The sequence below is a fragment of the Oncorhynchus mykiss genome, chromosome 11, assembly GCF_013265735.2.
Source record: "Oncorhynchus mykiss isolate Arlee chromosome 11, USDA_OmykA_1.1, whole genome shotgun sequence".
Classification (NCBI taxonomy): domain Eukaryota; kingdom Metazoa; phylum Chordata; class Actinopteri; order Salmoniformes; family Salmonidae; genus Oncorhynchus; species Oncorhynchus mykiss.
In genome coordinates this window covers 54991202-55018183 of record NC_048575.1, presented here as the reverse complement: position 1 = coordinate 55018183, position 26982 = coordinate 54991202, and the positions used below count along the sequence as shown (strand labels likewise).

Below are 26982 nucleotides of genomic sequence, written 5' to 3'. Positions count from 1 at the left end.
ACATGGTGCATCTATGGAATAGACTGATAAATATAACAGAACACAGAATCACAAAAAAGTGCTTGGCTGGGACCTTACTCATAACTATCCGTGGGTTAGAGAATCTGTTTTTGTGAAACTGATTTGCAGCATATTTAAAAATAAAAAATAAAAAACACTTTATTTAACTAGGCAAGTCAGTTAAGAACAAATTCTTATTTACAATGACGGTCTACACCAGGCCAATTGTGCGCCGTCCTATTGGACTCCCAATCACAGCCGGTTGTGATAGAGCCTGGATTCGAACCAGGGTGTCTGTAATGATGCCTCTAGCACTGAGATGCAGTGCCTAAGTCTGCTGCGCCACAAATTACCATGTGGTGTTAACCAAATCAGGTACAAGCTTTTTCTGATCCACAAGGAAAAATTGCCAACTGATATTTGGTTTAATCCTCAACTTAGAATGTGTACTCTTCTCAAAGAGAAGTAAAGCCCTGAACTATATGTAAATCTGAATGTAACAAAAGCTCAAAAGTTAGTTTGTGTCCAGCTAAGATCTGCCCCCCTCCCTTTGACACTACAGACAGGTAGATTCAACAGAATCCCTGAAGAGGAACATGTTTGTGTATTGTGTGATCCTCTGCGAAATAGAAATTGAAGTTTGTTTTCTTTTCAGAAAGGGAGTTTTTGACATTGCACAATTTATTTTCAAAGCATGTGGGAGAAGGAGAAGTGTATTGTTTGTGTAATGTAACAAGGTGAAAACTGTACTTTTTTTTATGAGTGCTAATTATTAATTTAATTGTTAAATGCATTTCCTTTGTTCAATGTAAAAAATGTGTTTAGTGTTTTGCGTACACAGACTTGATATTGTGTCTTATAAGCCCGTATGGGCTGGGCACCAATTAGTGTACAACAGAAATAAAATCAATCAGTCTATAGTGTATTATTTAGTGACACATTTTTACTGAAACCAAACCTGCAGGATCTATAGTCTATTCTGTCAATAGTGGTTAACTTACACATTCAGTTTTTCCAGTTTACACCTCTGTACATGTAGGTATAAAACTGCAAAGACACGTTGCTATAGAGTTCAAAGTCTTCATTTCTGGAAAATGTTTCAGAGTATCATATCATTACACTTGTTTGACAAGATAGAACATGCAAATAAGCAACTGAAAAGCATGATCAGTTCTGAAGCCAGGGCCTACATTAGACCTGCCCATCCTACCCCTATCCCTCCCTCCCTTCCCTTGCCAAACAGGATCTGTAGGTTCTTTCAGAATAATTTTCTCAGGAGACAGGAATGTTTGAGTACAAGCCCTGTTGCCTGCTGGAACATGCTCCTGACATTCCCTAAAACTCCCAGAAAAAAGGATGATGTACTGAGGATGATGTATTCGCCTTTCCTTTAGTTTTAAACCCAGGAGGGATAGGGATTCAAACCCCCCTGAACGCTGCCATGACTAAATCACCATAGGCTAAATAAACATTCCCCTTTCCCTAAAGAATCAAGTGCTGAATGCCATAAGGCCGCCATCTTGTGACCTGGTGTACGTGCATAGTATATTGGCCCAGACGCACAGCCCAGACACACAGTGACTCACCACTGAAATGAAGCCGTCTGGAACGCAACCTTGAACGGCTGCAGGACTTGTGTTCACATGAGACTCTGACTTCTTTACCCATATGTGGAAGTGACACACAACCAACCTCTCTGACCGTGTCTTCTTTAGAAGTAAGGTCATGAAGGATATCTGTTTTTGCGATTGTATTTTCTTCTACCAAATCAGTCTGGTGTAAGTCAGTGGTATTTTATTAAAAACTTATGTACAACAATTACAATCATAGACTCAAGGGAGGTAATGATAATGAACTGAATGAGTGTACAAAACATTAGGCTCTTTCCATATAAACTGACCAGGTGAATCAAGGTGAAAGCTTTGATCCCTTATTGATGTCACCTGTTAAAGCCACTTCAAATCAGTGTTGATGATGGGGATGAAACAGGTTAAAGAATGATTTTTAAGAATGGGGCAGTTGAGACATGGATGGTGTACGTTCAGAGGATGAATGGGCAAGACAAAAGATTTAAGTGCCTTTGAAAGGGGTATGGTAGTAGGTCCCAAGCGCCTCGACAAAGAGAGACTGTGGGTGCAATTCAATATTAGGAAGGTGTTCCTAATGTTTTGTACATGCATTTCAACCGTTTTCTAAGCATGACATTTTTTTCGAACAAGTACATCATGTAGAAATTGCACACACATTTTCTTTCTGAAATTTCCAGGTTTATTTTTTATACAATAATAAGGTTGGCTTAAGTTTGAATTCATAAAGCTAATGGAATAACTTGCAATATCCCAACACAAATAGGTTTTTCCTTTTGAGTTGTCCATAGTTTATACAAAAACATGAAGTTACTGTGTTGAACAGATTTTGTGAATTTGTTAGCACTATATACAGTAGATAATTTATTAGACAGAAAATAAGATCCAGGTTAGTTAAAAAACATAGTATAAATACAGTATCACGAAAGTAGTGGCATCATCACCAAATGAAATGAAATATGGCACATTTAATGAAATATAATGGCACATTTCTTTTCTCCAACTATCATCCCACATCACCATCTATTCAGAGATAGATATGCTATTGAAAAGGCTGGGACAGGCTGGGACAGAAATTGAGAAATAAAGACATCACTGCAACATTTGCTTGTCCCCTGAAATTGAAATAACTCCCCCTTCCACTGGCAGGGAATAGACTCGTGGAGATGCACTCAATGGTTCAACCATATAGAGTGGCTTAGTATTCCTGCATTCCTGTTCTCCAGTATACACTTTCACCAACGTTGTCTCCTTGGTGCTCTTATTCCTTGAAAAGCATGGATCTGCCGCTGTATCGCATTAAATGCTATGTCTCAAAGTTCACTCTTTCTCCAGGAAAGCTGTCTGTAGTTTTATTTGACTGACCAGAAGCTGGAGGTGGGAGTGGTGGTACTTGGAGACTCTTTGGGAGCTTGGTTTGGGCTGTGGCCGTAGCTGGGGGAGTAAGTGAAACTGGGGCTGCTGGGTGGAGAGGATGTAGACGAGGAGCATGAGGAGGATTTCGATTTGATCTGAAACCACTTTTCTCCCAAGGCCTTGGCAAAATGGTCATCCACAGAGACGCTGATGGAGAGCTGGCGGGAGCTGGCCATTTGGTAGTCCATCCCCAGGCTTCTCTTGAAATGTTCCTCCACAACATGGTCATAGCTGTGCTTAGATAACACTACAGTGGAAAGAATACAACAAAGGTCAGGCATAATTCTTAACAAGTCTGCAATATAACAGCAGCATTGTAGCACTAGTTTTGATGAGATAAAAGGAGTATGAGACTGACCTGTGGAGGAGTGGCTACTGCTGCCGACCTCAGATCTGCAGGTGGGCTTTCTTGTGGAGGACACACAGGTGATCACAGAAGGACGCATCTGAACAAGGCAAAATCATTGGTTCATTTCACAACAGTATATGACTCTGTAGCTGTGTAGCTGAAATGTAGCTGAAATTCTCATTCCCCCAAAACAATAGGATTAACATGTCAATGTAAACATAAAACATTTCACCATCACTAAGTCTTTGTCGAGGGTTCAGTTTGTTATTGGAAACAAAATACATTTGGTTATGGGATGGGACCTGAAAACTGTTCACCCTCATCAGGGTGGCACAAACAGGCCAAAAAGAGAGCTGTCTGTTTGCTCTTACTGATGACCATCCTCCCACCATTGCTCACATTATCTTCCCAAATCAGGCTGGATTGGATATCATGGACAAGCAGAGTCCCATAAAGTCTCTTGGGAATAGAATGTGCCTGAGAGTTTAGACTCCCTACAGAGATCTCCGAGATATGTAGGCTCTGACTGCCTAGGGCTACACTGGGAGATTACAAAGGCACATACAATATGACTGACACAAACAATAAATCCCGTCTTTCAAGTTGTTAGCACCTGGACTCACTATTATAATTCTTCCTCTTGAAATTACCTGATTGATGGCTGCGGTGCTTTTGGTTTTCTCCTCTGTTCTCTCAGGCTCTTTCCTTGGTTTCTTAATTAGGTCCAGTGGCTCATCGATAGGTGGTGTGGGATACACATGGCAGGGCAAATGACCTGTGGGGCTGGGGGTTGGGCTCCAGGAGGATGTGGGACTCTGGGGAACACTAAACACAGTTGGCCTTCTCATGTTGCTCCTGCTTTGTGCCCTTTCTCGCCTGAAACACAAAACCACACATTGAAACATGGAATCACACACAGGACATGGAGTTATGAAACCAGTGGTTGTCAATGATGATGTTATAAAGTCATGGGGAGGTTTTACAAACCTTTCTTCCAATGTTAGACCACACTCAAAGCTGTGCTTGCGCTTGACCGGATGCACTTGGGGCACTCGAACTCTCTCATTGGCCATATGCCTGAATCTATCTTCACTTCTTTGGTTGGGCTGACCTACAAGAGGAAAGATCAAGCACAAGTAAAGCTCATGGTTACTATTTGAAATAATATACAGTATAAATATTGGTTGATATATTGGCACAGATAATGATGACTTACACCTAACTGTAACTGACTGAAAAGACGTTAGGTGTGGCAATGAGTAAATAGGTGACTGGTTGTTTTGGTTTGTGGCACTGTGACATATGGTTCATCACCTGTATGAGTGGTTCGTGGGAAAGCTTTCATGCCACCGTTAATTGTAAACTCCGTTAAGCTGTTGAACTAGACCAACCAGATTGGTGAGTATTACAACTCTTTCCAGCTGATTCAATGTGAACGGTAAATGTTGTTTTTCTACATACAGTGATGATGACACCCATCTCATTTACATATCTATGAGAGAAATATTAGTTTCTACTCAAAATGTGATTTGAACTGGACAAACTTAACACTTCAGTTGCTAATGCCTTGATTGAAGTATCACTTCTTACTAAAAGAGAACTAAATGTCTCACAACTGTCATTACAATACACACATCACACAGAAGCATTCTCCTTATTGCGAGAAACTAACTGAAACACATCAGCAGCTGCTAACATCCTTTTTGTTACTGACAGAGAGATCGATGTGAAGCTTACCAATACATGACACTGTTTTTTGTATTTTGTAAAGCTAACACCAGACCTCTTCATACCTCACATCATGTTGTTCCTTTCAAGCTAAATTCAAATGAATGCCAAAAGAAATCCACCACATTAGCATGCAATGCTCTACTACCACATTGAGATGCAACGCTGAATGATTAGGTCATGTTATTACATGATTGGTCCCCCTAACCTCAAATACTCCCCCAATCCACAATCCTCAATCCAATCCACATCCCAAACAGTACTGTCCCTCCAATCGCAACCTCTCACCTACGACCTCCCCTTCTGTCCTTTGGATAGCAGTGTCACAGTGGAGGCCTGTGGAGGGGGACTGGGGGGAAACCACACCTTGCCTGACTGACTTTCTGATGCCTGAGGCGTGGTTATTTGTTTCCCATGCAGGAGTAGAGGTACAAGAGGGCAGTATCTTCAGAGCATCTCCATCTACCACAGTTATTTTCAGCATCTGACCTAAACCCCTCTGAAATGATGCTTGAGTGCCATGACACATTTTAGGAAGTTGAAACTGCACCAAAGTTTATACAGTGAGGTATCATTATCACACTCGTCTACATTATCTATAACTCAGACTGTAAAAGTGAACGTTTGTCTTGGTTTCTTTAATGGGAGAAAAATGTTTTAGAATGGATTACATATGTTTGTGTGTTTATACAACTCAAACCATCAGCTAAAATGGCTTCATTGACATTCACGCCGACTTAGTAAAAGTTATTTTATAATGGCCATAAACATTTGCATTTCTAAAAACATTGTGAACTAATTACTAACTAATAACAACATAACAACTGTGTCATCATACATGATAACAATGCAATACGCAGCTGTGAAGACCGCTATTTAAAGCAGCACAGATCACTGCAGCACAATTATATTTTGTGAAACAATAGTATGAGAAAATAAATAAGAATTATTACCTTCCAAGATGTAGACTTTGAAACCACTGCTCATCCGAGTTATGTATTGGAAATTTGCAACAGCCATGGCTCCTTAATTGTCTTTGTCTGTGAATAAAGCCAACTACAGAGGACCACCTTGTCTGTTTGAGCTTAGAGGACACAATGAGCCTAAGTTCTGGTTGGTAATGGAAAGGCAATGAGATGCTTGGCTAGAGCTTGCCCAGGTAACGTATCAGGAGGCTGTACAGAGCTGCAGTGTCTTTCAGGAAAATGTATTCCTGCATTGTCATTGGTTGCTCCGATCACAACCTCCCCCATTTTAGATGCTTTTGTTATTGTTGCAGGAAGTGTGTAATCACAGGTAGGTAGGTACCTCAGAGAAGGAAAATAATGGTAAACTATTCTATGACTGTCCCTGCACCACCCAACCAAGCATCTACTTCACTTATCCAGACGACTAGCTATTTCAGGAATAAACAGGATTGTAGTATAGATTACTCAACACACAAGTTAATTTAACAGAGACTCTCCTCTCTCTGGAAGTCAGCACCTGCCCTCAGCCCCTCCCTCGCTCCTAATCTACAATCTCACCAAACTGCATTTTTTAGAGTGCTTAGCCCACTGGTGCTCCAATCATTCCACTGACCTGCCCATACACGCACACAGCTGTACTGTGAGCCAGCCTCACCATTAATCCAAAGGCTTTTGTTGATGGCCAGACAAAGGCTCCTAAGTCCTGGAAATGCTACTGCCCTGAGAAACAATCTTGCCTGAGCATGCTGAAGAGTATGGACACAAATGAGCACACTCAACACTCAGGACCAGACACATATAAAGTCACTTAAAAATAAATAAATACAACTTTTAAATTTTCTCTTTAAAAATTAGCACATTTAGAATTTGTATTGATTGATATGCCTTTGAATGGGGGGACTCATTTAGTGGATTACATTTTGTTATAGCCTACATTTTATATTTATTTTGTACCTTGATTAAAGGATGTAATAACTCATTGAAATATCTTATTGGGTTTATGTGTTGTAAGAATGCATTCTGGAGTTATTGGTATATTCTGTCTCAATTATTTTTGTGGTGATGAAGGTCTGTGAATGCACTCAACAAATATGGAGACTACTCGTGTCAGAATATGATTGGTGCTGCTTTAAAGCAAGTCAAGCTCAACAGTGACCCCATGAGGAGCACACTGGAATTTCTAAAATGTTATTCAGAGGATTTTGTTAATTATAATGTATATATACTTCAAGAATACTGTGTGCAGAGTAAAACTGACATTCCTTCATGATCACCAATGTTATACATGAATTACATTACATTTGGTTTTATCAACATTCAATAGAATAGGATGATTTAATAGGACTCATTTTAATAGGACAGAAAATTATCCTGCATTTTCAGACTATTTAGTGATGTTTTCTTTCCTGCAGTCATTGTCTCATTGCTTTGTTTTATGGGAATATTTCCTGCCATAATGTCAACCAATCAACATGCAAAAGAGGCGTAACTTGATGTAGTGTGGATAATAGAAACAACATTGTGAGCAGTTCCCATTCAGCAAAAATGTACTGGGTTCTATGGGCTAGTTGTTAGTAGACCAACTGGTTTCTATGAGTGTTCTGGGTGAGTAGGCTAATTGAGAGTAACAAGAACAGGAGAGCTTTGCTGGACCTGTATTTATATAACATGAACCCACCAGTAAGAAATTCAACCAGAGTGAACTCAGTAATGGAATCAGTGATGGTGCCGTCCAGGGTTCTGAACAGGCAACAATTTAACTCAAAGAAGTCATTCTCTCTGTAACAATCACTCGTTGCTTTGTCTATAAATTTGCCTATTAGCCTATGATAATGCATCACAAAACTCTCTAAAATCAAAGACTTTCTTTTAATATCAAAATGTAACCAGATGCCTCAACATATCGCTATTGTTACCGCTTTATTCACTTTTTTCATTCATCACGAGCATAGACAACAGATGGCGCATTTCCTGTATAGATTGTTTTACCACATCACAATTATTAATTTCCTACACTTTGTAATGCAATGATTACAGTGTAGGAGGTGAAGTGTCTGTTTTATTTCTCAGAATGCCCGCAGTCATTCCCCCGACACGAAAGCTAAGCGCCTATCAATAGTCTCTCTTCAGCACCACCCTTCATCCCAACCTGCCCCGCTCGTCTCGAAGGATACAGTGGAGTGACGCAGGAGGATAGAAGGAAAAACTGCGCCGAACCTCGAAAGAAGGATTGGGTAGGGGGTGCTGCAATAAGAAAAAATATGTACACCCAATTGTAAGTCACGGATCATCCGTTCCCTAGAACTGAGACCGAAGCACGTCCTGTCTGGTCAGAGGACGTGGAAGCCAGACTCACCTGTTATCTATTTTACGCAGCCACCCACGAATCTTTTGATGGATGCGAATCGAATTTGGACAATTATTTGAGGTAGGCAAAGGTTAGATATTCGTGTTGACTTTTCTTACCGTGACCAGTAGACATATCCTTCCTCGAGTCAATTGAACAGGTCTAAACCTTGAAGCAGGTGCAGGCCACTCCATCGGTAGAATTAGAAAATAAACGAATTTAATTGATACCCATTTTGACAACCTGTTTTTTTCTTCTGCGACCCCGGATTGATTAATTTCCAACTGATTATTCTATTCAAATGGAAAAATAGGTTTGGTTATAGGCTATTGGTAGGTTAATTCATCCATTGTTAATTTGCATCAAAGGGGAGGGTTCGCCATATACCTTTTCGTATACTTTTTTGATCTTCAACATGAATTACCTGCGTCGTCGGCTGTCGGACAGTAATTTTATGTCCAATTTGCCCAATGGGTACATGACTGACCTACAACGCCCTGACCCGCCTCAGCAAGACCCTGCAATAGTGTCGCCTGGACCACCAGAGAGGCGTATGTCTACCAACCAGCAATCTGAGGGCACTGGAAGCGGAGCCGGAGCTGGCTTTTTATCCTCCTTTACTAAAGCTGTCAAACAAACCACTGCCGCTGTCGCTGAGAAAGTCACCGAGGTAGCAGACAAAGCAGGCGTTGCCTCTGGTGCCAAGATACTCCTGGTTATTGATGACCAACAGACAGACTGGTAAGGAGAGTGATGTGTAAGGTTAGACGCCATTATACTCAAATGTGAGCCAGTAGCCTATGCTTCCAATAAACAGGTCATGATTAGGATATACTTCATCTTTACTATAGTCATAACACACACACGTATGCATATAGAGCGAAACAAAGTGAGTCTGATACAGTGTACATGTCAAAGACATGTTATCCACAGTCATTACCTAAACAGGACACAGAAATTGCTCGTTTGCATCACCAGCGCATTCCAGGTGGTCTCGCGTGTGCCAGGCATGGCAAACGAGACTATGCTACATATTCAGATGATTATGTCGTGCCAAATAAGCATGCATAATATACCATTTTTAGAGTTTTTGGTTTTCTTAAAGGGATGGTTCACTCAAATTACACATTGGTTTCCTTTCCCTGTAAGCAGCCTATGGACAAGGTATGACCGTGTCACACCCTGGCCGAGAGCTTTGACTTAACTCATTTCAGTACCATAGAACCGACTACAACACCCTAGGTTTACACCAAGAGCAAAGAGAGCAGGTTATTTGAGAATGGGCTTGAGTGGAAATACATGAAAGGTAAGTCAGAGGCAGGTAATAGGTCAGACACACTGAGAAATATGACTGTCTACTTAGCACCTCTGCCTAGCTTTGGCAGTTAAAGCTGCTATATGTAACCTTTTGGGTAACCTGACCAAGTTCACATAGAAACATAAGTTCTTGATTGTCATTCTCATTGAAAGCAAGTCTAAGTGGTAGATCTGTTCTATGTCTGCTATTTCAATGCTTCCCGATCTTAAGTTTTGTTTTGGCGTCTTTTAATTTCGGTTATGTACACCAGCTTCAAACAGCTGAAAATATTTTTTTTGTTAATGAAAATAGGGGTTTAGATGGTACATTGATTCTCTACACCATACTTGCTTGTTTTATCCCATTTAACTGAAGTTAGACGAACTATTAGAATTTTAGCAACCAGGAAATGGCGGAGTGATTTCTACACAGTGAACCTTTAACTTCTTGTTGTGCATATAGAACAGTTTTACCTCCAATTTACTAAATTGAAATACAGCAGGCCATAAGGTGGCAGTATCTTTTTTGGCTTGTGCCTGCTGTAATTAAAGTAAGCTAACTGGCAATCTAATTTGTAGTACGCCTTTGTTGATACTTGGCATTAACTGGATAACTAGTGTAGCTAGCAACATAAATAACAATGCATTCATTTTTAGAATGAAGCAGCTGCCTGCTAGCTGTTGAGAGTCAGTGGATTAGCTAGCTAGTTATGTTGTGCTAAATAGTGATGCTAACCGGCAGTATGGGATAATGGAGAGCGAATTAAAATATGTATTAATCTTAAAATAGCTAGCTTGGTAAAGCATTGTGTGCATTGTGCTTCTGTTACCCATTCGTTTCATATGCCAGCCAACTAATGCGCAGTTGCACATTATCAAACTGAATCTAACAAAAACATTTTTTATTCAAGCCCAAAACTCCAATCCTCAATGTGAAAGTTGTAAAGTCTTGCTCTAGATGTTTATATTTATTATGAAGCGTTATTGTTGGTTAGGAAGCTCATTTATTTCTTCCCCAATTTGGTATTTTATCATCAACTATTTTAGCGTCGCAACAAAATGGAGGGATACATAAAACACAATCACATTTTAATCCAACAAAAACAGGTTTAAGTGGATGGAAAGCATTTCCATGATAACCTTAATTTAAATAATCTCATCCAAGTAATACTTCTCTCCACAAAACCAAGGTTTCCACTGTATTGCCCACCGCAAACAGTTTATAAAGGGGCAGAGAAAAACAGTGAGCCAATCACATCACTCAATTAATCAAGCAATAAACAAGCTCTCAGTTAGGAGCATATGGACAGCTAGAATTTGCACATCATGTTCAAATCATCTGTAAGTGTCTTTGTTGAGCTTCACACTCAATTTGAGATACTTGTGTAAGATACCATGACGATGTATTGTTCTAAAATAGTTAATGTTTTTCTGTTTTATTTGATGTACGTACATCTCACCATCATTTGAGTATGCTTGTGTGATAGGATAGCATTAAAAACTCCTGTCCAAAGTAGGCCTAGTTGCTATGCAAGTCAAATATATTTCTAACCCTCTTGCCTCTCTTCTCCATAGGGTAAAGGTCTTCAAAGGTAAAAAGGTTCATGGTGAATTCGACATTAAGGTGGAACAGGTGGGTTGCTCTTGCACCTTTGTTTTTTTCATTGTCTCTTTTCCCTGTAGAATTATTTTGGTGACTGGTTTTCCCATACAAGCCATTAAAGACTTGCTTTTTAGCTTGACATTTTTGTAGATTAAAGGGGTGTTTGCTTGAAATAAAGAAGGACAATTTAGAATAGAGTTGATTTTATATTTGAGTCATTTAATAGATGCTGTTATCCAGAGAACCATATAGTAGTGAGTGCATACATTTTCATATGTACTGGTAACCCATGGGAATTGAACCCCCAACCCTGGCATTTTATGTGCCATGCGCTACCAACTGAGCCACACAGGAGTTGGAGAGGTGATTTTAGGTAATACAACACCCAATGAGACTCACAGGTAACCTCATGATGGGCATTATTGAGTGTAGGGATTGAAGCACACAGATAGACAACACTTGCATCTAGTGACATTATCAGACTGTACATTGGTGCTGCAGACCTGCACTTACTATATGCAATAAACAATGAATCAAAGAAAACACAAGACATGAATAACATATTGAACTATGTTAAGTGGACTGAGAGTTGGATAATCATTAAGTGTGATAATATGTTGTCACTCTGAATCTGATAACAATATCTATGGAAAATAAGATGATGTTATGTGGGACCCCAAAACATTTATACCCGGTGGTGGAGTTAATGCTACCATCTGTGCTTTGTAAATGAAGACTTGAAAAAATGTTGGGATTATTTTTTCTGCCTTGTGGCATTTTCCATGTCTCCTATTTCTGTCTTCTCCTTTTATGTTGCATTAGAGTGTTTCCGCTATGTGTGCCATGAGTCTCTCAGCAGGAATAGCCCTGTGCAATGAATGTCTCATTATCTGCAGAGGTGATAGTCGTTACCTTGTACAATCTTCATAATATTTGGGGACAAAGCCATTGAATTAATACGGTAAGGTATTCCACACAATCTGCCTTCTAGATCCATCTGTCTTAACTCTATCATCTAATTTAATCACGTCTGACAAACGTCGATTTCTGGAGTGAACTATAACCTTAGAATGTCACTGTTATTAGAATCACAATGCTGTTTGACTGGGATTGCAACCTGGTCTCAGAGCATTTCGTATTATTCCGTACAATATGTTACGAATTTGAAAAACATACAATATGCTAAGAGTTAGGGTTAAGGTTAGGGTTAAGTTTATGAGTTAGGTTAAAGGGTTAAGGTTAGGGTTAAGGGAAGGGTTAGCTAAAAGGGTTAAGGTTATGGTTAGGCGAAGGGTTCGCTAAAATGGTTAAGGTTAGGGGAAGAATTCGCCAACATGCTAAGTAGTTGCAAATGAGCTAAATACCTTAAATTGTCTGGGATGAAACTCAAACTCGCAACCTTTGGGTTGCTAGACGTTTGTGTTATACGTACACACATCCAGCCCTACCAACCACCTTACTTTAGTTTTTGCCTTAAGTAACCATCTGTCTTATGTAACTATATGAAACTTAACATATCATACTAAATGTAGTATCCCAGATTTACATACAGAATAATACAAAATAATCAGAGACCAGGTTGGGGATTGACACTGATGTTTTCCATTCAGGCTGACTTCTCTGAAATCAACTTGATAGCTCATGCTACGGGGGCCTATAGTGTTGATATAGAAGCAATCCGGAATGAAACCAAGGTCACCAAGTAAGTCCACTGTACATCCTTTGAATACAGTGTTCTACATGCTGTTTAAAGGCTGAGTGCATTCAAAAACATGATTTTCATGTGTTTTATATTTCCACACTATGAGTTTAGAATAATGCTGTGAAATTGTGAAAATTCTGACAATGCCTTTTTAGTGTAAGAGCTGCTTGATAATACCTGACATTTCTGCCTGTTTTGGTGGGATGGAGTTTTGGTCTGCCTGGTGACAGTCCTAGCTACATTCTTGCTTGAGAAATTGCTCTTGCTTGAGAAAAAGCTATTTTTGTTTCTTTTTGACTATTTTAATTGAAAACTGTCACAGCAAGTTACTTAATTGTTACCCAGAAATGATTTGATATTGAGAAAAAAACTTCTGCAATGGATCTTTAAGATAGTTATACATTTTTTAAAAAGATCATCAGTGTGTTTCATGATTTGCTGATGTTACAAGACATGCAGGATTTCTTGCAAGTTTCAAGTACAATACCAGAATAAAATGTTCATATGTCTGTCTGAATATAATGTATTGGTAATTTGTGGAATTGTTTTGTATTTTCTATTTTGCAAGATGTTTCAGGCCTGACTTTGTGCTGGTTAGACAGCATGCCTTCAGTATGGCCAAGAATGGAGACCACCGACACATAGTGATTGGGTTGCAGTATGCTGGTCTCCCAGGTGTAAACTCTCTGCACTCTGTCTACAACTTCTGTGACAAGCCATGGGTGGTAAGTAGTGTTGCCCGGTATACTGAAACTTATTTTTTGATGCTAGAACATAAAAAATGGTTTGGTACTAGAATTTTTGTTACTTTCGGTACTTCTATCAAATGTGTCTCACGTTGTCTAGTAATTGAGAGAGGATCAAGTCTGTCTGTCAGCACAGCCGATGTCCCCTTTTAGAGCAAGTGCACCGTGCCTGCTCCACTTAAGGAGTCCTTATACATTCTGGCAGAACTCGACTATGCGAAATGAACATCTGTGCTCGCGTACTCCCTAAAGACCTTCGTTGAAAGAAGAAAAAAGCGGCAATATAACTGTTGTTTGTCCCTATTGAGCCACCGTAGCAATAACATACCCAGTAACACTTTCTCAAAATAGGTAGAATTAATCTAAAATAAATCCAAAATCTATATTTAATTTAGACGATTTTGCCGAGGAGGTCCTTTTACATCTATCTAAGATGTTTGGTGCAGTATTTCTCAAGTGGAAAAATTTGCATGAAAACTAGTCTTTTCTCGTTGAATGACAACGAGCACTTAATTGAATAATCCCGTCCATAGCTCCCACTCCTACTAGGAGTAGTACTGTTGACCAATCACCGATGAAGGGGCGTAGACTTTGGCTACCGAACCTTAACTTGAGTCAAGAAAACAAACCCTGCCGAAGACCAAAACTAACCAAAACGTCAGAAAATGTCAGCATAAAATATGCGCAAACTGTTTAGTCTGGGAAGCATACGGTAAGCTTAACTCATTGCTAGTTCTAGCCTGTCCTGAGGAACACCTGCACAGTCTGGGCTGCATCATGTTAGCTCCCCACTCCATTGTGCTGCAGAAAAGTTAACACACTTGAATAATGCAACATGGCAAAATGTTGCAACTGTTCATTACTGTTCCCAAAACAATGTCGTTTACATGCTAAGAACACTTTCAATGCAAGATACCGGTAGCTTCCAGCTTTGTAGGCTAACTTTCCATTCTAGCTTACAGTTGAAGCTAATATCAATTCACAAGCCTACTTCTACAAGATGATTTCAGTGGTGATTTTAGCATGTACATTTTTCTGTGGGGCAAAAAATATATATATTATGTAGACGCATTCCAGTAAAGCCAATAAACAACACAACAGTAAACAATACATTAATTGCACTATAATGGTGACAAACAGTGCCACAAACTGTTAGGGCCTACATAAAGCTGTCCCAACAGTAGAGCTTTCTTTTTAGCACCATGGAGTGAATTCTTACCACCCTATACCTCACTATCAGCTGAGCATTGTCTGGCAGCAAAACAGTTAATTCAACCTAATTTATTGACTTTAAAAAAAATATAGCTGATATGGCTGAGTTGCTTAAACAAATGTTGTTTCTTCTGACAATTGAGATGTACAAACTATGGCATAAGGGAAAGAGGCAATTCGTAATTTCGATTAAGACATTAATGAGTGAGCTAAGACGGACCTAGTCAATATAATTATTTGTTCAGCGCTTTTGAAATGTACAGTGACAGAATTCCGAACATGGGCCGTTCTTACAGTGTTCTCCCTGTACACCAAGTCAGAACCATAGGATAAGTAGAGGGGGAATATAAGCAGACAATTTAAGCTCTTAAAATATTAAATGATGACATTTCTCTAAAACAGGCTATAGGCCTCATGTGCACCACCAAGTCAGAAGTCATGAGGGGGAAAGGGACCAAATTATTAGAGTGAGGCACATGGGCTACTAACAGCTAACTACACAACATAGACTTTGTATTACTTTCTTAGCTACAGTATACATATCTTCCTGGCATATTACATCATTTATGCAGTAGCACACAATACCTTTTTGGACTCACCTTGTTGTGCCTTGCTCACTTGCAGGAAGGTGGCGTGGACTTGTGGGCATATTCTGTCATCAGAATTTGTCATCAATGTCTGGCGTTCTCTGGATTTATGGTTCTTTAAAGACAACTGGGAACTGGAAAAAAAACTAGGTTGAATCATGAAATCAGTGATCTTCAGAAAGAGGCCAGAGTTCCCGACTTCTCAGATCTCCCAGTCAGAGCTAGAGTTCCCAGTTGGCTTGAACTCACTGAAGTCTGAGACTTCCCAGTTTCCGGTTGTTTTGAACGCGGCAGAAGTCATGCTGGATTGATTGCATGGCCAATGTATTCAACCTTTTCTGGCCCGTGGTGTTGCATGTGAATGTTTATCCTTTTAAGCTTGGAAGAGGGACCCTTTTACCCAGACTTGGACCACACACCCTCTCCACTGAATAGCAGGCTAGTTAGTCACTGATTCCGTACAAACCACTCATTGTTGAATTTGCGATTTCCAACTTGTTGTGGAATGTTTATGTCAAATGACCGATGAGCACCAAGCCAATCACAGTGCAACTACAGAACATTACCAACCCCTACACTCTGTATTTTCCGCTGGCTGCCCCACCACCTCAGAAAGCACTGTACTAGGCTGAAACACCTGCATTTTGGAGCTGCCTTACTCAAGAAAGCAAAAAAGAGACCATGTTTGTATGCCGCTTTATTAACTCAATTATATATATTTTTTACATTGTTTGCAAAATGATATGTGACATGTATTAATTATAAAATAACATGCAAAACAGGCAACGGCTAGCCCCACTTGCCCTGAATGACGGGTCGCGACTGGCTGATTTCAAAGCGGATTGTCACCAAAAACCATACAATCATTGCAAAAAACGTTATTCATTCACTTTGTCTCCCTCGCCTCAGTCACATCTCTCCTGTTTCTCTCGCTGTGTGTGAATGATGTCATTTGATCTTAAAGAGACAGTGCACACTTTGATAAAATAAGAGATTGCTTCTTCTATACAAATGTTTTTGATCAGTATAATAAAATAGGTCCCAAATAGAAAGGAAACAGAACATTTTTCATCTGTATGAAATCAGCCAAAATAAGCTCAATAACTCAATGCATGGACACATTCCTATTGAATATGCATTCACCTGTATTGTGAATAGGCCTAGTCTACAGCTTGATTTAATATTCAGATTAACATTATGTAGTTAGATTGGTAAAAACAAATTCAAATTGTTTGTATGCTTGTATAATTGATTCATTAATACATACATGGCTGTCTCTGGAAAAATTTACATCAAACATTTCAAATGAAATGATATTGAACTCAAAAGATCTGTCTGGATCTAGTGCCATTATGTGACTTAGGCTAATACGCCTTCTTTTTATGCCATGGTATCGTTTTGGTATCCTTTTTTATATTGTTTTGGTGTCGAGTATCGTGATGGTAATCGAGTATTGTGATACTAAACCTGGTATCAGTATCGAAGTCAAAATTCTAACAACACTAGTGGTAAGCATGGCAATATAAAGCAGGTTAAATTGTTTATTTCTTGAGCTAGACAGATCATGACTATTGATTTTACTGTAAAGGTAATGTATTTTCTGTATTATCATGTCTTGTTTCAGTTTGCTAATATGGTGAGATTGTACAAACAACTGGGACCAGAGGAATTCCCACTGATCGAGCAGGTTTACTATCCCAACCACAGGGAAATGGTGGGTGTTCTGCCATCTGCTTCTCTCTACTCCTCCCCCACCACGGCATGGCCATGTCCTCACACTAAACAGACCTAAGCACAGACTATTAGGTTGCCCCTCTGTTTGGATGACACGCATGCTTCTGTGGCCAGTAAGAAAAGGATAAAGGAATAGCTAGTTCACATCTATTTTCTCAGATCTAATTACAGCAATCAATCTTAATACTGGCTCAGAGTGCATGTGTACAGGTCCTAGTTGAGCCAGAGTGGATTCGATTATTCCTGTGCCCTACGGATCCCCTCAGAAGCACTGCACTGAGATCAGTGTCTGCCTGTATTGCCGCAGTGCTGTTCCCCCTCCATGACTACAGTCGCAGGCCTGCTCTCGGCTCAGCTCGCCTCAACAATCAACATGAATCACTCCATAATCACTCCAGTTTTCCTTTTCCTTTTTGGGCTCATGCTGGCCTCGGCATATTTCACTCAATGAAGTAGATGTACACTACCTTTCAAAAGTTTGGGGTCACGTAGAAATGTCCTTATTTTTTTAAAGAAAAGCACATTTGTTGTCCATTAAAATAACATACAATTGATCAGAAATACAGTGTAGACATTGTTAATGTTGTAAATGACTATTATAGCTGGAAACGGCTGATTTTTTTTAATGGAATATCTACATAGGCGTACAGAGGCCCATTATCAGCAACCATCACTCCAATGTTCCAATGGCACGGTGTGTTAGCTAATCCACGTTTATCATTTTAAAAGGCTACTTGATCATTAGAAACCCCTTTTTCAATTATGTTAGCACAGCTGAAAACTGTTGTCTGATTAAAGAAGCAATAAAACTGGCCTTTAGACTGGTTGAGTATCTGGGTTCGATTACAGGCTCAAAATGGTCAGAAACAAAGAACTTTCTTCTGAAACTCGTCAGTCTATTCTTGTTGTAAGAAATGAAGGCTGTTCCATGCGAGAAATTGCCAAGAAACTGAAGATCTCGTACAACACTGTACTACTCCCTTCACAGAACAGTGCAAACTGGCTCTAACCAGAATAGAAAGAGGAGTGGGAGGCCCCGGTGCAAAACTGAATAAGATGACAAGTACATTAGAGTGTCTAGTTTGAGAAACAGATGCCTCAGAAGTCCTCAACTGGCAGCTTCATTAAATAGTACCCACAAAACACCAGTCTCAACGTCAACAGTGAAGAGGCAACTCTGGGATGCTGGCCTTCTAAGCAGAGTTGCAAAGAAAAAGCCATGTCTCAGACTGGCCAATAAAAATAAAAGATTAAGATGGGAAAAAGAATACAGACGCTGGATAGACGAGCTCTGCCTAGAAGGCCAGCATCCTGGAGTCACCTCTTCACTGTTGACATTGAGATGGGTGTTTTGAGGGTACTATTTAATGAAGCTGCCATTTCTCGGAACAAGAATAGACTGACGAGTTTCAGAAGAAAGTTCTTTGCTTCTGGCCATTTTGAGCCTGTAATCGAACACAAATGCTGATGCTCCGGATACTCAACTAGTCTAAGGAAAGATTAAGATGGGCAAAAGAACACAGGCACTGGACAGACGAGCTCTGCCTAGAAGGCCAGCATCCCGGAGTCACCTCTTTACTGTTGACATTGAGACGGGTGTTTTGAGGGTACTATTTAATGAAGCTGCCATTTCTCAGAACAAGAATAGACTGACGAGTTTCAGAAGAAAGTTCTTTGCTTCTGGCCATTTTGAGCCTGAAAATCGAACACACAAATGCTGATGCTCCGGATACTCAACTAGTCTAAGGAAGGCCAGTTTTATTGCTTTAATCAGCACAACAGTTTTCAACTGTGCTAACATAATTGCAAAATGGTTTTCTAATGATCAATTAGCCTTTTAAAATGATACACTTTTAGCTAACGTGCCAAAACGTGCCATTGGAACGTTGGAGAGATGGTTGCTGATAATGGGCCTCTGTACACCTAAAAATATGCCGTTTCCAGCTATAATAGTTATTTACAACATTAACAATGTCTACACTGTATTTCTGATCAATTTGATGTTATTTTAATGACAAAATGTATTTTCTGTCAAAAAGAAGGATATTTCTAAGTGACCCCAAACTTTTGAACGGTAGTATACAGTAGATGTTTTAATTACAAGGGTTCTCACTCAGTTGATTTCACTGTATCATCTTATCTATATAGCCCATTAACAAGTGTGGCTTTCTTATTTAGCTGTATCCTGACTCTTTTAGCAAAGAACAGCAACTTTGAGTTTATAGTTTACTCAATTAGCAATTTACTAAGAAACTCTGTGCTGCACATTCCCTTTAGTCAAACAAACCTACATATCTGGAGACTGTGTAGTATGATGTTTGCCAATGGAGGGTGTTGTGTTGTCTTTTGCTCCAGATCACCACTCCTGGTTTCCCTGTGGTGGTGAAAATGGGCCACGCCCACTCAGGGATGGGGAAGGTAGGATAGGCCTGCTCTTGTTACTGTTTTAAATGAGATAAAGTAGGCCTGGATCAGTGTTTATGCTTCACAAGTAATTACTATTAACATAATCTATTTCAATCGTATCTTTACCCTGTAGGTGAAAGTGGACAATCAATATGACTTCCAAGATATTGCCAGTGTTGTTGCTCTGACCAAGACCTATGCCACATCTGAACCTTTCATTGATGCAAAGTACGATGTCCGCATCCAGAAGATTGGAGACAATTACAAGGCCTACATGTGAGTGAAATAAATGAGCTCCTTGTTGTGGTGTGACTGAGGTCAATCCATTCTACAAATTTCCAAGCTATTTAGCACAGGCTACAGATCAAAGACCAGCAAGATCCATTTAGACTGCATATCCCAACATTGATGTGAATTAGATGATCAAGAGAGAACATGCTAAATGGTAGATCTTGTCTTTTTAACAGGCGGACATCGATTTCAGGGAACTGGAAAACCAACACTGGTTCAGCCATGCTGGAGCAGATAGCCATGTCAGACAGGTGAGTTCTATCACAGACTGGGCCTTTGTGCATCAGACAGACAGCCGTGTGTTTCCTAGTTAGTAACAGTGTTCTCCAACATTGTAGGTATCGAATGTGGGTGGACTCCTGCTCTGAGGTGTTTGGTGGTTTAGATATGTGTGCTGTGGAGGCTCTGCATGGGAAAGATGGCAAGGATTACATCATAGAGGTAAAGGATTAGAAGTATTTTTAACTATTTATATTATGTTGCTCTTATACCTGTGTAGTAACACTGTATTTACACTGGTAACAGCATTGTATTAACATGTCATTTTCCCCCCCTCGTTCCCTCAGGTGGTGGGCTGCTCCATGCCCCTGATTGGAGACCAGCAGGATGAAGACCGTGCACAAATTGCAGAATTGGTCGTCTCCAAAATGAACCAGACAGTCCCACACATTGCAAGTCCCTCTCCTGTCCGCCCCACAGCTGCACAGCCCGCACAGGTGACAGACACACTGTTGCTAACCACAACTCAGTTTATTACACTTAAAATGAGTCAACAATTGTCAAAAGCCGTGTGTTTAGATGAGTGGTCTCTTTTGTTAATTGGCCAGTATATTTGGTCAATTGATCAACTAAAAGTGTATTTGTAACCCATTAACTCTGTGTCTCATTATGATATGTTGGCCATTCAGAAAGCTGCATCCCCTCAGCCCATCTCACAACCCAAAGTGCCACAGGCTCAGCAACGCCCTCCTCCCCAAGGTAAGAAAATGGCTCTATATTAAGGCCCCAAATCCCAATTGACACTGTTGCTTTTGTTCATTAGCTGGTAATAAGATAGCTACATAGTTGTTTTTAAATGACTGCTTGATAGGGACTCTGGACTCTGGATAAACAGTGCTCTGTCTCCTTCAGGTGGCCCACAACAAGCCCCCACCAGCAGTATAGCCCCTCGCCAAGGCTCCCCCTCCCAGCAGCGCCCCTCACCCCAAGGCCAGTCCCCTGCCCAAAGCTCCAACACCCAGAACCCCTCTGCCCAGGCACCACAGCAGGCCAGACAGGCCAGCCCAGGAGCTGGGGCCCAGCAGCGTCCCCCAGGGCAAGGGCAGAAACCCTCCTCTGGTCAGGGCTCCCCCCAGAGATCCATGAGCCAGGGTGGCTCCCCTCAGAGCCAGAGGCCACAGCAGTCAGGACCCCAGCAGCAGCAGAGACCCCCCCCTGGAGGCCCGGGCCAGAAGCCCACAGGGGGCCAGCCCCAGCAGAGGCCCCAGCAAAAGCCAGGTCAGCCTGCCAGGCAACAGTCCCAGGGAGGAGGTCCCCAGGTTCCACAGCAGCAGAGGGCTCCAGCCCAACAAGGTCGCCCCGGGGCCCCTACTACTCAGCAGCCCCGCCCTAGTGCCCAGGGCCAGGGAGGCCCCGGAGGGAAACCTCCTCTGCAGCAGAAACCCCAGCCCCCACTGAAGCCCAGCCATGACCACCCTACTATGGGAGCCACCCCTCCACTGAAGTAAGCAAAGCTTTCCTAAAATATCCCAAAACATTCAAAACAATATATTTTTGCTTAGTGTATGCCACCTTTATTACTCAATAGCTTAATATTTCAAATGTGCCTTACAGTGAAATGCTTACTTACAAGCACTTAACCAACAATGCAGTTTTAAGAACAATACCTAAAAACAATGAGACATAAAAGTAACAAATAATTAAAGAGCAGTAGTAAAATAACAATAGCGAGGCTACATACAGGGGGTACCGGTACAGAGTCAATGTGCGGGAGCACCAGTTAGTCAAGGTAATTAAGGTAATGTGTACATGTAGGTAGAGTTATTAAAGTGACTATGCATAGATAATAACAGAGAGTAGCAGCAGCGTAAAGGGGGGGGGGGGGGGGGGCTGCAAATAGTATGGGTAGCCATTTGATTAGATGTTCAGGAGTCTTATGGTTTGGGGGTAGAAGTTGTTTAGAAGCCTCTTGGACCTAGACTTAAGCCTCTTGGACCTAGACTTGGCGCTCCGGTACAGTTTGCCGTAGGGTAGCTGGAGTCTTTGACAATTTTTAGGGTCTTCCTCTGACACCGCCTGGTATAGAGGTCCTGGATGGCAGGAAGCTTGGCCCCAGTGATGTACTGGGCCGTACGCACTTCCCTCTGTAGTGCCTTGCGGTCGGAGGGCGAGCAGTTGCCATACCAAGCAGTGATGCAACCCGTCAGGATGCTCTTGACGGTGCAGCTGTAGAACCTTTTGAGGATCTGAGGACCCATGCCAAATCTTTTCAGTCTCCTGAAGGGGAATAGGTTTTGTTGTGCCATCTTCACGACTGTCTTGGTATGCTTGGACCATGTTAGTTTGTTGGTGATGTGGACGCCAAGGGACTTGAAGCTCTCAACCTGATCCACTACAGCCCCGTCGATGAGAATGGGGGCGTGCTCGGTCCTCCTTTTCCTGTAGTCCACAATCATCTCCTTTGTCTTGATCACGTTGAGGGAGAGGATGTAACATCCTCCTGTTGTTTTTGTCAGATGTAATATGACACCAGTCAGCCACACAGGATGCTCTATCTATCTCACTCTAGATAAAGATGGTTATATAACTGATGAGAGGATTCTGTGTTCCAGATTTAGCTTTAATTTATTTTTATCTCCACCATGGGGACTGATGTGCATGATCCTGTTATTCCTGTAGGCTAGATATTGAGATAAATATTGAATTTGGAAATAATCTATGTTTTGTAATGGGATATGTTATAAGATCGCTATTTGATCGACATTACAAATGTTTGGACTGGGTGTGCATGAATCACTCATATGCATAAGTCTTGTGGACTGTTTCTGTATCATGTAAAATCATGCTCAAAGGAATGTTTTTTTCACACTTCGTGTACTGCACACTATTCAACAAGCCCTTTTCCAGTGACTGCCATCATCTAGAATTTCCTGCACTCCTTCAACCCTTTTTTTTGTTTGTCAAACCTTGGGAATTTGTTGTTGCCTATATGTTGTGCTCCCCTTTATCATTGCTCTACAAAATAATTTGCAGAAACGGTAGAAGTGTGTGTTAAAAGCTTTTACAATCAAGCATGTGATTATGTGCATGGCTGATCAAGTTTAGATTCAGATTATTCTTCACAGGATTCAACAATAACATGAAATATGTCCAATTTCAGGAAACACTGAAAAAGTAATGAATAATTGTAATGAAAGACATGATGACTATTACTTTTCCATTGAGGATCAGGAAATTACAAGGACTATTTTTGATCATGCTAGATTTGATGGTCTCATTGACGAGAGGTTGGTATTAAATACCATCGGGTATGACCATGTTGAATTTCTTTGTAATTCTCTGGTGATGAATGAAAAATGAAGTTTAGTTGATACATCCTTTAAAACTGGAGCAGTGTTCGCAGAGAAAGGAAGAGAGGAATTGCTACTAGGATACACAACAGTAGGTGTTCGTCGTTCAAAGGTGATCTTTGGTATAGGGGTTAATTGGTCATAAAAAAACAAACAAGGAAGACCAAGGCACTCGTCATGTCATTAAAATACCTTTATCATTACGGCATGTTCAATAAAACAAAGATTTAAAAGAGCAGTGTTCCTTAGTGCATGTGATAGAGGGCCCAAATGTGGAAGGAGTAAGAGAAAGTGTTATGTAGTAGATTAGGACTGCATCAGGAATATGGCTTTAACAAGCTATTAACAGTCAAAGCTGCAGACAATTCCTTCAATTCATTTCTCTTCGTGCCCTCCAGAACTTGGAACCCAGGTCAAAATCAAAGTTGAAAAAGGAGCATGCCATTTGTCATTCACCGATCAAGTTGAGCTGATCAATGCACTGAATCAGTTATGTAATGAATTATATTACATACTGAAGGAACTCGTGTGTCTCTCTCTCTTTTTCTCCTGCCATACCCTAGTCTTACCATTCCATGAGTTTGCTGCATGACGTTAATAGCCTCTTCCTCTCCTCTATTGCCATTTCCTCTCTTTATAGCAAGTCCCAGTCTCTTACCAATGCCTTCAACATTCCAGAAACCCCAGCCCCGCAGGCCAGCCTTAGCCAGGATGAGGTGAAGGCTGAGACCATACGCAACCTACGCAAATCTTTTGCCAGTCTCTTTTCAGACTGAGAGATGGAGTAAGCCCCCCTCCCACACCGACAGAAAGACAGACAGACTGAAAGACAGACCCTTCCCCGCCAATGCGCAAAGGACCAACAGGACTTCACCTCCCTATTATGGACATTGATGTACATTGATGTGAACATTCATTATAAAACATCCACTGCCTATACATTTCAAGACCACACATAGAATATAATACAGCTAGGTTTGTTGGTGTCAGTCTGAAACATTCCCAGTCACCTTCACATTCAAAATTATTTGTACACACACACACACACACACACACTTCTCTTGTTGTTGCACGTGTGTTTAAATTTCTGAAAAAAGGGTGAAGATTCTTGTCCCTTTATAGATTGTGTTGTTATATAATGGGACAGTGGCTGTTTGTATGGTATGTATTGAAAGATATCTGCTTGGTCATCCTTTGATCATTTTGAATGTTTTTTATGCTAATAGTGGGATCAATACACTGGTAATCTTCATGAAAGTGTTGCCAGTTTTCTGTTGTTACTGTAAAATCACAGTGACACATTTGACCAACTTTTGGTTGGCTCTCAAATGAACCATCACTAAACCATCACAGTAGGTCACTTCATTGTTACAGTAAAGCAACACTGTAGCTGTTTGAGCTACCCATTTATTCTAAGTGATGTTGCTTTAGATGCATGTCAATAAAGGAGGTATGGTTGCAGTTTCAACCACTCACTTTGGCGCTTGTAACCGTGTTGTCACATGTAATTAGCTAGAGTAGTTAGCATTGCAAAAGTATGTGTTATTTTTGTGAGAATGCCGTTGCTGCCTCCCTCTCCCTTCTCCTGTTACATTAGGACAAAACCCCAATAGCACTCATCTTGGAAAACATGCCTTACACAGACACAGAGTTCAGTCAGATCAAATGGTATTGTCTCAGGGATGTCCTGGTGATTGTGACACACTCGTGTCAGGAGTCAGGTCTTCCATACGTTGCACTGTAATTAGGATAATGATCTACTGCAAATGATAGTAAAAGCATGTGTTTTTATTGAGGTAGAATGTATTTGTTATTTGAAATGACCCAATAGATGTTTTTTTGATTTTAATGTCAGATTGCAGAGACACAGCCGTCTTAGAGCTCTATTTTACCAGCCCACAAGGGCCTGGAATGCTGCTGTCTCTGTGAGTGGAGAGTGTCTGGGTGCCTGTGCTGTCTGTCCCCTGGTTCCCAACAGGGTCACAGCTTGTGAGCAGGAGGCCTAGTCCAATGAAATGCTCAGCCAAGGAATGTCCCATGGATCATGTAGGCAGTGTAAAATAAACGCACTGGGATTCCCCCTGTGGGATATAGCACTGCATTATACTTCTGTTAGATTTTCTACTCATAACACTTTCTCCCCAAAATATCAATCAATGACCCCTTTGATAATTGGTCAGAAAGAGAGCCCATTGCTGAGACCTCTTTCAAGGGCACTAAACATGTCTTCCAAAAAGAGTGTGTTCCATGTCAACATGGCAATATGTTGTTTTGGAGCCAATTTCGGAAAGTCCCAACCTCCTTGCAGAACCCCTGTGCATCTGCCCCTTTGTGTATCCACAGTGACCCCTTGTGATAAGTGGTGCATAAACGTGTTCATGTTGTTCTGTAAAACTGTCAAACCAAATAGAATTGTTGTATAGATAGTGACATACAAATTATGCAGATTCGTCACGCCCCCCCCCCCCCCCCCCCCCCGCTGACTTGCTTGTTAATATTTTGTGTGTTTTCAATGAATACTTGTGGATGTTGGTTGTTGATTTTTGGCATTTCTGTCATTCATTTTTTGGGGATTATGCCCTTTTTAGTACTGGCATTTATGGTCATGGATTATTTCTACTTTTTGAAGAAGCTTTTTTAACTTCAGTTTCTCTTCTATTCAGGATTACATGTCTTTGATTTTCGAACGTCTATTAAACTTCTTATAATAGGACTCAATGTAAATCAGAACTCGGCAAACAGAATTGTCATGGTATACCATTTTGTGTGGATCACAGAAACCTCAAATGATACCTCCTACAAATCTGTGAAATTGACTTGTCTAGATGAAGGCGTGATTGGCATGCATTGTTACTGTTTTACTCTGCCCTCTGCCTCTGCTCGTAACAGAGTGGTATGCTCTCCCTCCTATAACTCATAGCTATGTTTGGAGTTATAATCCTCCTGTGGGTTACACATTGGGGTGATAATTACAACAATCTTGATGAATCCTATTTGTTGACATTCATAGACGTGTTTGTTGACATGGTACATGTTTCTTTTAAATGTTTACATTCTTTTTAATGGGTATATTTGAATGTATGTTTACAATTGGTAGGCTATGCCTTTTTCCTTTGGTAAAGTGGTTTTCCTGTTTTCTAAATGCAGATGTTTTATTTTGGAAAGGTTTTATCTGTTATCTGCACTATGAATTTCTGTGAAATTGATTGTCAATATTGATGCCTGCCAGATGTATAAAATAAGAAATCTATATATGTATCTAAAATAAACAACAATGAAGAGGAAATATTAAATATATTGTAAATCATGGTGGAGTGTTAAAATACATGTAGAAACGTATAGTTGATGTTATTTGCAATGTAGCTGAATAATTATGTGAAAACTACTATGCTATCAACATGTGCACATATTCAATAAAGTTCAAGACCAATAGTAACATTGA

The 26982-nt window shown here is 40.5% G+C and overlaps 2 protein-coding genes across 5 annotated transcripts; one reads left to right on the top strand and one right to left on the bottom strand.

The window, feature by feature from the left end:
• Nucleotides 1-2245: 2245 nt before the first annotated feature.
• On the bottom strand, nucleotides 2246-15789 carry LOC110535974 (transcription cofactor vestigial-like protein 4). 3 transcript variants are annotated; one of them, XM_036935808.1, is made up of 6 exons: nucleotides 6033-6542; nucleotides 5368-5469; nucleotides 4339-4462; nucleotides 4002-4227; nucleotides 3361-3448; nucleotides 2246-3249 (listed from the first exon to the last, which is right to left on the bottom strand). In XM_036935808.1, the coding sequence occupies exons 1-6, from the start codon at nucleotides 6097-6099 to the stop codon at nucleotides 2939-2941; spliced, it is 918 nt and encodes a 305-aa protein (XP_036791703.1). In that variant the 5' UTR covers nucleotides 6100-6542; the 3' UTR covers nucleotides 2246-2938. The 3 variants fall into 3 exon arrangements, with proteins under 3 accessions (XP_036791703.1, XP_021477082.2, XP_021477083.1); XM_021621407.2 differs by lacking the exons at nucleotides 5368-5469; nucleotides 6033-6542 and adding an exon at nucleotides 15553-15789; XM_021621408.2 differs by lacking the exon at nucleotides 5368-5469 and having other exon boundaries at nucleotides 6033-6526.
• On the top strand, nucleotides 8162-26982 carry LOC110535973 (synapsin-1). Of its 2 annotated transcripts, none has more exons than XM_021621403.2 (13): nucleotides 8162-9135; nucleotides 11266-11323; nucleotides 12904-12995; nucleotides 13564-13720; nucleotides 17165-17254; nucleotides 19630-19692; nucleotides 19814-19956; nucleotides 20148-20222; nucleotides 20310-20412; nucleotides 20538-20687; nucleotides 20880-20949; nucleotides 21103-21694; nucleotides 24181-26982. In XM_021621403.2, exons 1-13 carry the CDS (start codon nucleotides 8810-8812, stop codon nucleotides 24314-24316), a joined length of 2055 nt encoding a protein of 684 aa, XP_021477078.1. In that variant the 5' UTR covers nucleotides 8162-8809; the 3' UTR covers nucleotides 24317-26982. The 2 variants fall into 2 exon arrangements, with proteins under 2 accessions (XP_021477078.1, XP_021477080.1); XM_021621405.2 differs by having other exon boundaries at nucleotides 8163-9135; nucleotides 24219-26982.